Source organism: Kwoniella bestiolae, chromosome 1 (assembly GCF_000512585.2).
Source record: "Kwoniella bestiolae CBS 10118 chromosome 1, complete sequence".
In the NCBI taxonomy this organism is placed as follows: domain Eukaryota; kingdom Fungi; phylum Basidiomycota; class Tremellomycetes; order Tremellales; family Cryptococcaceae; genus Kwoniella; species Kwoniella bestiolae.
The window spans coordinates 7,079,449-7,093,294 of record NC_089241.1 but is presented as its reverse complement, the minus strand read 5'-3'; the positions used below and the strand labels follow the sequence as shown (position 1 = coordinate 7,093,294).

General features: G+C 47.6%; 4 protein-coding genes across 4 annotated transcripts; 2 read left to right on the top strand and 2 right to left on the bottom strand.

Moving 5' to 3' along the window:
• Window positions 1–681: 681 nt before the first annotated feature.
• I302_102657 (uncharacterized protein) lies at window positions 682–2,555 on the top strand (the record flags this gene model as incomplete). The annotated part of the gene is made up of 3 exons (XM_019188028.1): window positions 682–751; window positions 832–1,152; window positions 2,023–2,555. 3 exons carry the CDS (start codon window positions 682–684, stop codon window positions 2,553–2,555), a joined length of 924 nt encoding a protein of 307 aa, XP_019050906.1.
• A 385-nt stretch (window positions 2,556–2,940) lies between these two features.
• On the bottom strand, window positions 2,941–7,119 carry I302_102656 (uncharacterized protein; the record flags this gene model as incomplete). The annotated part of the gene is made up of 5 exons (XM_019188027.1): window positions 2,941–3,390; window positions 3,529–4,020; window positions 4,130–5,292; window positions 5,385–6,879; window positions 6,937–7,119. The coding sequence occupies 5 exons, from the start codon at window positions 7,117–7,119 to the stop codon at window positions 2,941–2,943; spliced, it is 3,783 nt and encodes a 1,260-aa protein (XP_019050905.1).
• Window positions 7,120–7,535: 416 nt separating this feature from the next.
• I302_102655 (uncharacterized protein) lies at window positions 7,536–10,004 on the top strand (the record flags this gene model as incomplete). Its single annotated transcript, XM_019188026.2, has 13 exons — window positions 7,536–7,621; window positions 7,698–7,717; window positions 7,795–7,907; window positions 7,976–8,088; window positions 8,166–8,720; window positions 8,834–8,914; window positions 8,990–9,034; window positions 9,110–9,239; window positions 9,324–9,413; window positions 9,492–9,502; window positions 9,582–9,672; window positions 9,760–9,845; window positions 9,947–10,004. 13 exons carry the CDS (start codon window positions 7,536–7,538, stop codon window positions 10,002–10,004), a joined length of 1,479 nt encoding a protein of 492 aa, XP_019050904.2.
• Window positions 10,005–10,537: 533 nt separating this feature from the next.
• On the bottom strand, window positions 10,538–13,752 carry I302_102654 (aconitate hydratase, mitochondrial; the record flags this gene model as incomplete). The annotated part of the gene is made up of 7 exons (XM_019188025.1): window positions 10,538–10,804; window positions 10,930–11,036; window positions 11,172–11,679; window positions 11,788–12,258; window positions 12,313–12,564; window positions 12,695–13,171; window positions 13,441–13,752. The coding sequence occupies 7 exons, from the start codon at window positions 13,750–13,752 to the stop codon at window positions 10,538–10,540; spliced, it is 2,394 nt and encodes a 797-aa protein (XP_019050903.1).
• Window positions 13,753–13,846: the final 94 nt, after the last annotated feature.

The window sequence follows — 13,846 nt, the reverse complement described above, 5'->3', positions numbered from 1 at the left end:
GCTGAGATATCTCTCCATCGGGCTCACACAGGGAATTGAATGTCAATGTGAAGTTCTGTCATTGTAGCTCGTTATGTCCTCTACAATGAGAGAGGGATCGAAGACCGGGCAGGGAAGGCAGACCAAATTCCTTGTGTGCGATACAATTTCACGGCCAAAAAGCGATCCTTATAAGAGGTATACATCTGTAGCAACTCAGTCTTGTGACTTTTGCGTTTTCGTGTAATCCTTTCTCAAAAATCAGACCTATCATCGCTTGTCAACTCTACTGGTACAATGGTACTTCATGGCATAAAAGGGACGAGACTCGCCTTCGGGCGCCAGATATTGACGGAGAAGCTCGTGATGGCAGGCTGACCTTTACTGCAATTCCCTTCGTTTCAGGGAGCCCATTGAGCCTGGACTGCGCAGAAACTGAAAGGGCGAGATCATCGTCAATTGTGTCTCCACCAGACCCTGGTGTGGCAGTCCGAAATGAAAGGAGCGGCGCCTGACACCCGTTTCGAGGTGAGGAATTTGAATGTATTATGACGGTCTCTGTGAGGTATAAAAAGGTTGTAGTTCTCGACTGATGTGAGACTGTCCGTAAAGTCTGCCACCACACCTCCTTCACCTGCAAGCCATACTCATCTTTCCCGCTCCATCAAGCCAAGTATCTTGCTCTGAAAGACAAAGGAAAACATGTCGTTACTGGATCCACACCAGACCAATATCAATCGAACCGCAAACGGAGAGAGTGCAGATGGTACACGTGAGTAGCTTCCTCTTACTCACTAACAATCGTAGTCGGAACAAAGCTTGCCATGACTGAGAAACTTCTAACACGAATAGGAAACTTCTACATTGGCCCTCACGATCAATTCGGTACCGCAGGCAGTGGAGTCATACAAAATGCCCACACCACTGCCAAAGAATGCTTCTACTCCTACCAGGGTTATACAACGACCCTGGAATTCCCTTTCGACCATGAGGACGGGTCCAAATCAAGGGTATTCTTAACCTCTCATCGGGATTCGGAAATGAAGAATGATTTGGAAGGTTGGAAGAAAGATACCCTCCGAAATGGTGACGCTAGGTGTGAGACTGAAGACGAGGAATTTAGGAAAGAATGCAACCGTACTTTCGGTGGCAAAAGTAACACCAAAGGTGTCAGTGAGCTTGGTACCAGGATGAATTACGCGTGGGAGTTTCTGATGGAGCCGCATCTTGACCATCATGGAAGGGGAAAGGGAAAGGCAAGTGAACCTCGATCGAAGTGGTGCCCCTGGCTCAGTTCTCTAGGCTTCTGATTGATCAATGCAGGTTGTTGTTAGCTTTTATGCATGCCCGTCGATTGTTGCGCTTGTCTGGAGACCGAGAAAGTTTTTTGTGCTCATTCACGAAGAATCGGGTCCAAGCCAAGCCGACTTGGGCGAACACGGTCTCGTGGCGTCTTCTGCAGTCCACAGCTTCTTGCCTCAAATAGCTTGAGACGTGTATCAGATTGGGGAACTAGGAGACGTGATGAAAGGTTATGTACAGGTTCTAGCGATTTCGTCGGAATTATACTCATTGGAGATGACATAACAGACCTTTTTGTCCTCGTAACATTTTTGCATCCTAACTTGCGAGTCCAGAACGTCCAGATCAGAGGGTCAAAGAGAATTCCCATCTGCTCTAGTCGACGCACGACTCGATTTTGAGGTGCTGAACCGGCCAACAAGGGAAAAACTCTCTTCTTAGATAGAAAGGAAATGTCCATGATGTCGCAATCTCGCCGCTCGAAATATGCGTATAAAAAGGGTCGATTGCTTGAGGTTCAGGCTCACCCTTCCTCGTCAACCCATCCACTGCATCCGATTTCCTTACTTGAAATACGCTCTAAATATGTCTGCTTCAATCACCAAGCTAGCCTCCGAGAGCGGTATGCCTCCGATGAGCAATGCTTCCTCTTCCGTTTTACGTGAACATCCCCTTCTCGTTTTCCTCCTGGTATATGGCTTATTCTCTATACCTACACTGCACCGATTGACCAACGCAAAGTGCGATTACGCCAAGGTCCGGAAAATCTGTCACCACATGAACTCGAGACTTTAGCTGCTATGGATACAAAACGTCCTGCCGAGTCCGTCACTTCACCTAGTCAAGTAGGTGCCATCAGGAATGACGAGGATGACACGATCATTGTGTTCTCTCGAGACGGGGGTCGTACAACTCGCATGGCTGTACCTCATTATGCAGGTAAGACTTTTGTACTGAGAGCTTTATCGGGGATGGAACAAGCTGGGTGGGAATGTCGAGACTGGGTAAATACTACTCTACATAGTGTGTCTTTTGACGGGAGAGACGACGCGGTCATCGATGAAGACGGAACGGTCAAAGAGGGACAGACTCGATATGAACACATCGACCGTCAAATCCGAAATGAGATTCCCGGTGTATCTGAGGGAACGCTCAGGGCCTTTCGGAAAGACATCGGTGATGGTTCAGCGGCGCTATACAACTTCGTGGTTGCGCATGGAGTCCAAGAGCTCCAATTCCAATCGCAGGTACGATCGCTTGCTCTATCGGGCTAGAACCATACAAGGCAGGATGCTTGGTCTGCTCATGCCTTTGATCCATCCTGCACTAGTGTATGTTATGTAGAGAGCGTGTTCATTCCATAGTCGTGTCCATCGAAGAGATCTCATTGAAATGAAAATGAAGTTCAGCTAGCACAACAAAGCTTGCCCATGTCACGTACTTGATGCTGTGCACCGACCTGACCGTGAATGGGATTTTGTATCTGAGACTACAGCTAATAGCAGTATATTGATCTAGTCGCTCGTCGATGTCACCAATCCCAATATACATGCAAGACAAATGCAATTTGCTATATATGATCTAACCCAGCCATCCCAAGACAATTTCATCGTCCCAATACTCATCTCACATACCCAGTCAACACTCTCCAACACATCCTCAAGCCGAGCCATTCTTCCCATGAGCGCTATACTCCTTCCACAGCCCATCCAGACTCCTCTGAATCATATTCAGCGGCAAGCTCCTGATGATATCATTGACATTCTCGTCGAACTTCTCCTTCTCTTTCTCCCTCTCTTTCTCATCCGGAAGCTTCTCTACCAAGTCCGTAGTGAGTCTGTACATGGCCAATACAGCTAGTGAGATATGAGTTTGATGGCTTGTGTATGGCGAATCCTTCTTGATGACGCTAGATGAGAATGATTTGTTGAAGTATGTGGGATTGGACGAGTATATGGGGTTCCGATCTCCCCGTGTTAGTTTTAGGAGTATCTCGATGGTCTCCAGTGGTGAAGATAGGAGGGACGAGATGAATAATTCACGGGTGGAGGAAGTACCGTACGACGAGGTCGAGGACCATTGTTCGAGGATCGATTTGAGGGTTGGTGCCTATGCCATTTGAAGAAGCAGGATGTATTAGCGCCAATCCTTACAAGACGGTCTTCTTTATAAAGTTCAGTCGTAACTCTGACACTCTCCCTGTCACGCATAGGACTCTCTGTCCAAGGTGAACCAAGCCACACTCACAGGATCAGGATCCATGACTTCCAACTTCCCTTTCCAACCCGCCGTACCAAATCCAAAACCTTTCAGACCTTGCTCTTCATCCTGCTCCAACCTTCTCGAACCGAATTGCTCGTATAACCAATTATCCGCTGAGTTGTTTCTACACCATTTGGGCTCTGATAATGGATTTTGTCGATTCAAGTAAACGGTAAGGATGATCTTGTCTGATAATTGGGTTTGAGATGAAGGATTGACTTTGCTCTCTAACTGAGGTTGTTCTATCGTCTCATTGTCACTCTGTTCAGGCTTGACCTCATTTGGCGCAGCTTCGGCTTGAGTCGGCTGTTCCCCTTGATCGTTGGTTGGAACGACAGTTGATAAGATCTTGTGGAAGGGGGGGATGGACTTTCCATCCTCAGTTGGGACTTGATGATCAGGTTGATGGAAGAACGTCGATATACTTGTAGAGTTTAGGCTGATGTATCTCTGATCATTTGAATCGTAACTCTCGACCTGTTCATGAATATAACATTAGCCCGATCTTTACTATCACGGCGCAAGTTCTCGTACAGTATGATCGCCCAAAAATGAAGGGAGAGTAGAATAGAGGACTGCAACATACCAGAATACCCTTCGGCAACTTAAGATCCTCACCCTCCTTACTCTCGAATTCCAACGCTTTCAACTCCACCTCGATCCTACCTTCTTTCCTCCAGATCTTCACCTTGTCCACAACGTCAGAGTCGATACAGATCCGCCTCAGGCTCTTCTCATACAGGATCGATAATCTGTTCGTGCTAGGCACAGATCTAGCAGGCGCGGAAAGTTGATGGGTAGTCTGGTGATGATGATCGCCTGCGAGGGTAGATTGATAATCTCTCGAATCTGTTGAACTGACCGAACTGTGTCTTCGAGCTCTTGTCTTGGCCTCTGCGGAATGGTTGTTGGTTCCTTCATTATGTTGGACTGATTCGACGTTCTGTCCATGCTGAATGGTTTCGCCATTGACGGCTGCTTCAGAAGCAGAATCTTCGGGATTGGCGGTGTTGATGGCAGAGTCATTTTCGGCGGTAGTCTGTACTGGTTCAGTTGTCTCGTCTGTCTGTGCAATATCGGTAGTGTCGACAGGTTGATTTATGGCAACAGAAGCCTCGGCAGTGGGAGTGATTCCTGGATCAGTCACCATCGATACGTCTGCCACCTCTTCAGAAGGCGTAGCATCGGCCACTTGTTCAGAAGCGACCTCAGGAACTTCAGCAACGACTTCAGAAGCTTGAGATTCAGGCTCAGTGGCTTGGGTAGCAGCAAGATCGGTCGTCTCAGATGCAGATTCTCCGAGAGCAGCAATCTCAATTCCCTCAACAGGTTCAGAAACAGTCTTCTCCCCTTCACCCTCGCCTCCTACTGCGATTTCGCCATGTGAAGCGATGGAGGCGGCTTGAGCTTGAGTTTCAGCTTCGATCTCCTCCTTTATCCTCTGAACTTCCTCAACTTCGTCTATCACTTCAGCTTCGGCCTCGGCCTCGGCCTCGACTTCAGCTTCAGCCTCACCCTCGTGATCACCCGCTCTACTGGGAGCGACACTAGATGATTCTCTCCCTCTCTTTCTTCTAGCGGACTTGGGTATCCTATCTAGCTCTGCAGGAGAATCGAAATATATCCTAAATCGATTTTGGTTCGATTCAAAGATTGATGATGTGGATGGCTCAGGGATGGTGGTGTTATTAGGTTTATTGTGTGTAAGGAGGTATGACGAGTTGCGTTTCTTAGCGGCTGTTTCTTCCTCTAGCCCGATCACGCCAGAAAAGGAACAGATAAACCAGAAGTCAGAAAAAGCTCAAACGGACCCAAAGCAGAAAGAGGATAACAAAACACACCGGAATCAGGAGACTTCGCTTTTCTCTTTTCGCCCCGTTTCTCCTTCTCTTCTACTACATCTGACCCACCGACGAGAGTGGGAGCACATGAATCACCATTCGTCTCTGAGACTTCTTCTTTGACCTCTTCCGATGTGACATCTGCCTTCAGAGCTACAGCATTCTCACCGACAATCTCTTCTTTATTCACATCCACTTCCTCGCCAGCAGTGGTTATAGCTCCACCTTCTTCTGTCGAGACAGGAATCGCCTGATCGTCAATCTTTTCCTCCTGTTTGGGTTCCTCCTCCTCTTCCTCTTGTCCGCCAATCTTGCCCCAACTCCAACCCAACCCTTTCACTTCGATCCCCACAATTCTAAAATCAGTCATCGTGGTCCGCAAGTCTTCCCTCCTCTTCTCCTTTCTCGGGGTATCCTTCTTAGCCGACGAGGGCGGTACAGAACTTCTACTTCCAGGTGTGTTTCCGTCCCTCCTCATCATCCCGCTCGGACCTCTCGGCGCACCCGCCATACCCCCTCCCCTCCCTCCCCGACCGCTATATCCCCCTCTCATCGACGCACCTCCTCTCCCTCCCAGACCTATCCCAAAAGGTGGCGGACCACCTCCACCAAGGTGAATAGGGGGTCTAGAAGTTGGAATAGGAGCACCACCCCTTGCACCACCACGAGAAGAGGAAACAGAAGTATTAAAACCTGGTTGACCGCCGTTCACGCCCGCACCGGCCCCGGCGTTGAAAGCGGCAGGAGCGGATGGAGGTCTGTTAATGGTACTTTGCATAGGTCCATTGGGCGGTCTAACGTTACCTGCTCCCATCGTAGCTTGTCCAGGTCCATCAAATCTTGGTCTTTTCGCTGGAGGGACTCCTGCCCCGCCCAGATGGGGGGTGGACATTGGTGGTCTTGGTGGTCTCGCACCTGGAGGTCGATAGGGCGATTGCTGCTGAGGTCTGAAAGGTTGGTTACCCGCTGGACCAGCAGGTCCTGTTGGAGTGAACTGCTGAGGTGGTTGCGGTTGAGAAGGTTGTGGATAGAATGGTCCGGCTTGTTGAGGATACGTTGCTGCTTGAGGTTGAGGAGGTCGATAGCCCTGTGGTGTACCGGGTTGCTGCTGTTGTGCACCCCAAGCGTATCCTCCTTGCTGCTGGTTGTATGGTGGTCTACCTTGACCTTGGACAGGTGCTTGAGGTTGAGGTGTGGAGTAGCCAGCGGTTGGGTTTGGGCTGAAAGCTTGTTGTTGGGGATATGGAGCTTGTTGACCATAGGCAGCTGGTGCAGCATAAGGCTGTTGATTGGGTGCCGGCCCAGGAGGTCGGAAAGGTTGACTCGGTCCAGCTACCCCCACTCCCACTCCTACGGGAGGCTGATATCCGCTATGTTGGGCTCCAGCACCATATCCATAGTTTGCATATGGGTTGGCGGCAGTCCCGGGTCCAGCGGGTGCAGCAACAGCCTGAGGTCCTGCGGAATAGGTAGCACCGGGATTGATCCCTTGCGACTATAACTTCACATGTCAGTTGGTTTCCTTGCTAGGGAGCAAAAGAACGAAGCTTACCTGATAGTACGCTGCCCAAGCTGCCGCGTGAGCGGCTTGATCTACCGCCTGACCTTGTTGAGGGTACTGCTGTTGAGCTTGGACAGGCGGAGGTGGTCCAGTAGGAAGAGGGGGTGCAGGACCTGGACCGTTATTCTGCATGTAAGGTTTTGTGGGTAGTCCCGAAGGACCTCTCTTGTTCATGCTCGGCCTGTTCCAGTCGATGTGGACGTTATTGGTCGATGATGGGTATAACGAGGATGAGGGATATGTTTGGGTGAAGGAAGAGGGAAGAAGAGAAGAAAAAAAATCAATCGTCATGGAGATCTGAATTGAATCGCTAGAACCACTTCATCAATTTGATCCAAGCTAATAAACACGTGGCTTTTATTACAAATTTACAGTGGTGAATCGCAATGTCTTTGGTGAGATTTGCTAATAGCGATTAGGAATTAGGACAAGGTTATAAATGATCTAATCGGATAGAGAGAGAGCCAAGAACTGAAAAACACGATTTGACGACAACTTTGAAAGCTACTATCATAACCTCACCTCTTCTTCATCTTCTCCATTGCATAAGATTATTGGCAGACTAAAGTGTACAGAGTGAAGCCGACAACATGCCACCAAAAGGACCAAACACACTCCCATTGCCCTATGCGCAAGTGCAGCAGCCGGCTAGGAGGGAACAAAGACAACCTATGAGGTGAGCTGGGTGGTCCTCCTTGAACTGTTTTGGGATGAATGACGGACTGACTTTGTATGTTTTACGTCGCTGTCAGAACATCGAAGCTTGGAACGAGTAAGTGATCCTATCCAGATACTGGGTGGATGTGCGAACGATCCAGAGTGCTGATTATCTCTTTATCGCTCGATTAGAGCTCAAGGTACTTCCCACCCAACCTGAAACACCTACGATCCCAGAGGAAGAAGACGAGGATGAGGACAATGAGCGGGATCTGTCGAATAGAGATGAAGGTGAAGGTGTAGAGGTGAGTTGGTGGTCTCTTTGTTGCTACATGCTTGGACCTCAAACTCACAGAATTCCACTTGTTTCTAGTTCTATACACCTCTCTCGCAAATACCTAAAGGAACTGCTCGAAGGGATGCCCAGAGATTAACGAAGAGTGAAAAAGCGAAATTACCCAGAGTTACTGCCTATTGTACTGCAGCGTGAGTATCCCCTCCATATATTCTGTCCCTCTCCTCTGAAGGGATCGCTGAACTCATATATCGACATTCCACCATAGCACATACAACCTCCCAGCAATGCAAGCCTACCTCTCAGCCCGACCAGCATCCTACCGTACCCACCCAAGGATATTCGATACAGAATGCCTTCACACACCGTACCTCCCCCCTCCTACCTCATCTTCATCAAATTTCAGATCACCTCATTTAAAACCCCTTCCAAGTACGAATACAAACAATATCCCAGAAGCGGATCTTCTGAATCTAGGTGACAGTTATTCTTCATCCACAAACACAAAGAGATCTTCTTCGCCCTCAAGAAAAGATGCCAACGAAGTGAAAAGACATACGGGATTTACGAAACGACCTGGAGGAGGTGCCGGGTCGCGTGCCAATTCGTCTGGATCGACGAATAAACGGAAATCGAATTCGAATACTCACAAGGACGATGGTGGTGTGACTGAGAATAGCGGTAATGGGACGGATAGCGAGAGGGACGACGATGATGACTTCGAGGAGGAGGAATGGGTACCTGATGTTTTCTTGTTTGAGTATGGGACGGTAGTTATTTGGGGGATGACGGAGAAGGAGGAGAAGAGGTTTTTGGGTAGTATGTGAGTGAGGCTTCCTTCCTCTTGATTGAAGAATTTCGCTCTTCTGTGACGATATTTGATTTTGATGTGGCTGCATGTGATGAGGTGCTAATTTAGGTGTACTTGGGACATAGCAAAAAGTTCGAAATCGAGAGATTATCGACTGAAGATGTAGAGATGGAAGATTTGAATTTCTACTATGCCGATTATTCACGGTAAGTCACCTTTTTTTCCCTTAAACCAAGACCGCTGGTAGACGGAAGCTGAAATGTAATGATGGCTCCTGATAGAATATATAACGACGTGATTACACTCCGAAAGGGATCTTCCTACATGTGAGTGATCAAGCATGTTCATACCAGCTAAGAAAGATGTATAAAACTTCAAGCTGATATTGATGGGATGATCAGGACCAAACTCTCCTTGTCTCACGCATTATCTCAATCCGTAAAAATCTCCCTGTTCGAAGAATTGATCACTTCGACCATTGAGCAGACCAAGGATATACCTAAATCGCTGAGTGAGACTGGTAAGATTGGGGTGAGTGCTGTCTTCCCTCCTACCAATATCACCACGGTGAGATGATTATGTGAGCGAAGCTGATGGTCCGTGAATTGTGCTCAGCTACCCCGAAGCGAGATCATGAAGCAAATTGGTAATTTGTTCATCTTGAGGATCAATATAAATCTGGTTGGATCGATTCTGGATTCACCTGTAAGTGGGATTATTGCATTCCTTTCACTTTTTACGAAATGGTTGTAGCTGATTTTGCTTTCTGGTTTATTCATGAAGGAATTCTTCTGGTAAGTTGACAATCTCAATAATATTGTCCGGTTACAGGATGCGTACACTTAGCTGACATACGCTTCTTTGGGAATGTAGGACGTTCCCAGATCTCGAGCCATTATATGGCGCAGCTCGATCATACCTTGAGATAGGCCAACGAGTCGACCTGTTAAATGCCAGAGTAGATGTGAGTGTCTGTCCCCGATAGTCAACACGGTTCACCTCATCGACAGAAATGAAAGTTAATGACTTCTCTCTGATTTTGACGGAATAGGTCTTACAAGATATGTTGAAACTTTTGAAGGAAAGTGTTAATTCAAGTCATGGAGAGAGGTTGGAAGGGATTGTAATTATCTTGATGTGAGTTTGGGCTTTTACTCTGTAGCTCCTCAGGTGGTAAGGAGTGATTGGAATTGGGTAAAGAGATAGCCAGGGCTGACAGGGTGGTTCATCGTTGTTAGTGGTATTGAGATTGTTTTGGGTATAATCACCATTCTCGTTGATCTATCATTAACCTAATTGACCAAGGACCCATCAATCAATTTCTAGATTAGAGCAAGCACGTATTTGATGATAAAATATATGAGCTGAAGTACCCCTAGATGTCTTTCTATTCTATTTTCCATTATTGTTCCTTTCCTTCTTGCTTTGTCTTTTGTATCGATTTTTGAGATTTGAGGTTTATATAATATAGTCCAATCACATATCATGTAGATGAAATGATTTTCCAATAAATTAGAACTTGACCCCATACACTCCAACGGCGTTCCCATCAGGTGAACATCATTTGCTTGCGTCGTTTGTGATTACCATGTTCAACTTATCGTCATGGGGTGTATCTCCGCTTCAGGTCTGTGCTTTATGCTTCAATCGAAGCGGTGTACACTCTTAAGACGGCAAGATCTAGATTGGTGTTTGTGAGAACAGCTCAAATCAAGATAATGTCTAATGACAATGCAAGATGCATGATCCCATATACCATAGAACATACAGTACAATCCCATTATCCTGCATACCCCCTCTCCAATCTATACTCACCTGTCTTACCCGTCCTAGGCACTAGCTTCTCTAGCCTTCGCTCCAATATAATTAAGCGCACTACCAAACCTCAACCACTCAATCTGGTCCTTACTCAAGGTATGTCTAGTCTTAATCTCCTCTACCTCGCCACTTGGCCTCTCCACTCGTAGGGTGATGATGTCCGAGGTGGAGGTCCCGTCCATAACTTGTTCTAAACCTATTGTGGAGACATGATCGTGCGCGGAGATCTTGGAGTAATCTGCTTTGTCAAGGAACCAAAGGGGGAGGATACCTTGTTTCTATGGGTAGGTTTAGTGGGGTATTAGCATTTTGTGTTTTACATTGAAAGAATGAGTGAGTAGAGAGGATTTGACATATGTGTCATTCCATAAAGAGGTGGATAAGTGTCAAAATGGTGATTCACCTTCAAGTTGGTCTCGTGTATACGAGCGAAAGATCGGGCTACAATCATGGCGCCGCCGTAGAAACGGGGTTGTAAGGCTGCATGTTCCCTTGCTGAACCTTCTCCGTCTGTTACCGATAAAAGAGAAGAGGAGTCAGCAAAAGTGTTTCAACAAAACATGAAACATGAAAACGAATCAAGACAGATTGAAGCAAGTATTGGTCTGTTCACTAGAAGCTTGGAGGGATGCAAACCAGACCCACAATTATCATCCACAACCAACATCCAAGGTTCGCCCCTCTCCTTGTACTTCTGCATCGTCCTCGGGATAGTATCTTCCCCACCATCCACATCGACCGCCTTATTGATACTGTTGTTCTCATCATTCACAGCGGTCATCAAGGTATTTTCCGAGATATTACTGAGATGTCCCTTATATTTCAACCACGCCCCAGCAGCGGAGATATGGTCGGTCGTACATTTCCCTTTGACTCTCATGAGACATCTCATAGGTGGTAATTCCCCTTTACCACCCTCGAAATTCGTGCCGAAGGGCTCCAGAATTTCCAGACGTGTGGACGAAGGGGAGATGGCAATTTCGGTATCGGGTTGAGGGACCGGTGAGGGACTAGGAGCGTAGGATAGATCACCCGCTGAGTATCCAGTTGGAGGGAGTCTGTCTCCTGAGGGAGGGGTGAATTTGAATGGACCGTTGGGGGTGGGGATGGAGTCGGTTGTAGGGTTGAAGTTGAGATCACCTGAGAACGCCATCTATACGAAGTGGAGGGTATATCAGCATTGACGCTCGGATTCCTCCTTTCCGATGGCATGTGAGAAGCGATTCGAAAGATGAGAGTTTGGATGAGACTTCTCACTCACAGCTGTAACGATCTCAGGAGAAGCTAGGAAATTCATAGTCTTCAAATTACCATCATTCCTAGCTTTGAAGTTCCTGTTGAACGAAGTCAAAATCGCATTATCTTCACCCTTGTGATCATCCCTCTTCCACTGTCCGATACATGGTCCACACGCATTCGCCAACACAGTGGCACCGACGCTCTCGAGGGTATCTTGTAATCCATCTTTCTCGACTGTTGCCCTGATCAGTTCAGATCCTGGAGTGACTAAGAATGGGACTTTTGACTTGAGGCCAGCAGCTTTAGCTTGTTCGGCTATGGAAGCTACCCTCGACATGTCCTCGTACGAGGAGTTGGTACATGATCCGATCAATGCGGAAGAGAGGGTGGTGGGGTATTTGTTGGTGTTGAGGAAGTTGGAGAAGGATGATAGAGGGGTGGCGAGATCGGGGGTGAATGGACCGTTGAGATGGGGTTCAAGTTCGGAAAGGTTCTAATAATCATGTTCAGCTAGTCTCCCGATGAGCTACTGGGATGGCCAACTCACAATTTCAATGACCTCATCGTATTCTGCTCCTTCGTCAGCACTTAGGAATCCCTTCTTAGCAGCGTCGTCGGCAGCTTCAGCTACTGGTCCTCTGCCCGTGGCATGCAAGTATTGTCTCATGTTGTCGGAGTAGGGGAATGTCGAGGTGGTAGCTCCCACTTCTGCACCCATGTTGGCGATGGTGGCGAGACCGGTACATGACTGGGCTGATACACCTGGACCAAAGTATTCAATGATTCGTCCGGTTCCTCCCTAGAATGTGACAAAGAGAGGTATGATCAGCGGACTATGCAAATCATCGGTGATGATATGTAGATCAAAATTCCTCCTCCAACATTCTGATCCTGTAAAGTGAAATGTTATAGGAGACATCATCACTCACTCGTACAGTCAATTTTCCGGCCAAATGCAGAATCAAATCCTTAGGAGTAGCCCATCCCTTCAACTCTCCAGTCAACTTCACACCAGTGATCAACGGAGCCTTCAACTCCCAAGGAGTATCCGTCAATGCATCCACGGCGTCCGCGCCCCCCACACCAATGGCCAACATCCCCAGACCTCCCGCATTGGGCGTATGACTGTCCGTACCCAACATCAATAATCCTGGAGCAGCATAGTTCTCAAGTACGATCTGATGGATGATACCTGACCCGGGTTTCCAGAATTCGATACCGTATTTCTTGGCTGCTGATTGTAAGAAATCGAATACTTCTTTATTCTGCTCGATGGATCGTGTGAGATCGGACTCGGCACCTGTTTGGGCTTGGATGAGATGGTCGCAGTGGATCGAGGCGGGTACGGCACAGGAGGGGAGACGGCAGGTCATGAATTGAAGGAGGGCCATTTGGGCGGATGCGTCCTGGGGTCATGCGAAGAGAAGGTTAGCATTGGTAGTGGACGTGTATAGATGTATTGTTGGCAGGAGGGATGGTAGAAGAGTGAGATGTAGATTGGTCATGAATGTGGTTCAATATACAAGGTGCGAGGTAGGTTGTAGATGAGAGACATGGGTAGTACCAGATATGCACAGCTATACAGGTATAGTTTTACTCCCCCATCCCACCCCTAGCTTCCGATATACTTGACCCCCATCCCACCCCTAGCTGCCACTATAAAAGCAAGACTCACCTGCATGGCCACCCTATCCGGCCTCAACTTCAAATACCTCTCCCCTCTTATCTTTGTATTACTTCCATTCCCTCCTCCCAAACTCTCCTCTGGATTCCTCAAATGAGAATATAATATCTTCTCTGCCAATGTCAATTTACTTCCTGTAGGTAATACATCTCTAACTTGATCTAATGTTTTCAACAACCTCGAGTAAGGTGGTGTGATGGAAGTACAATCTTTAATTGGGAGTGTCGAGGGAGTGGCCAATCCCCTTTTGTTTAAGATGAGTCGTCGGGGGAGGGAAGATACCCTGGAAGCTGAGAGGACCATCTTGGATTGGGTGAATCACCTCTATTGATAATGGGTCAAAGAGGTGAGATGGATGTGATGGAGGGAGTGAAGAAGAGAGTCGCGTGAATGTCAA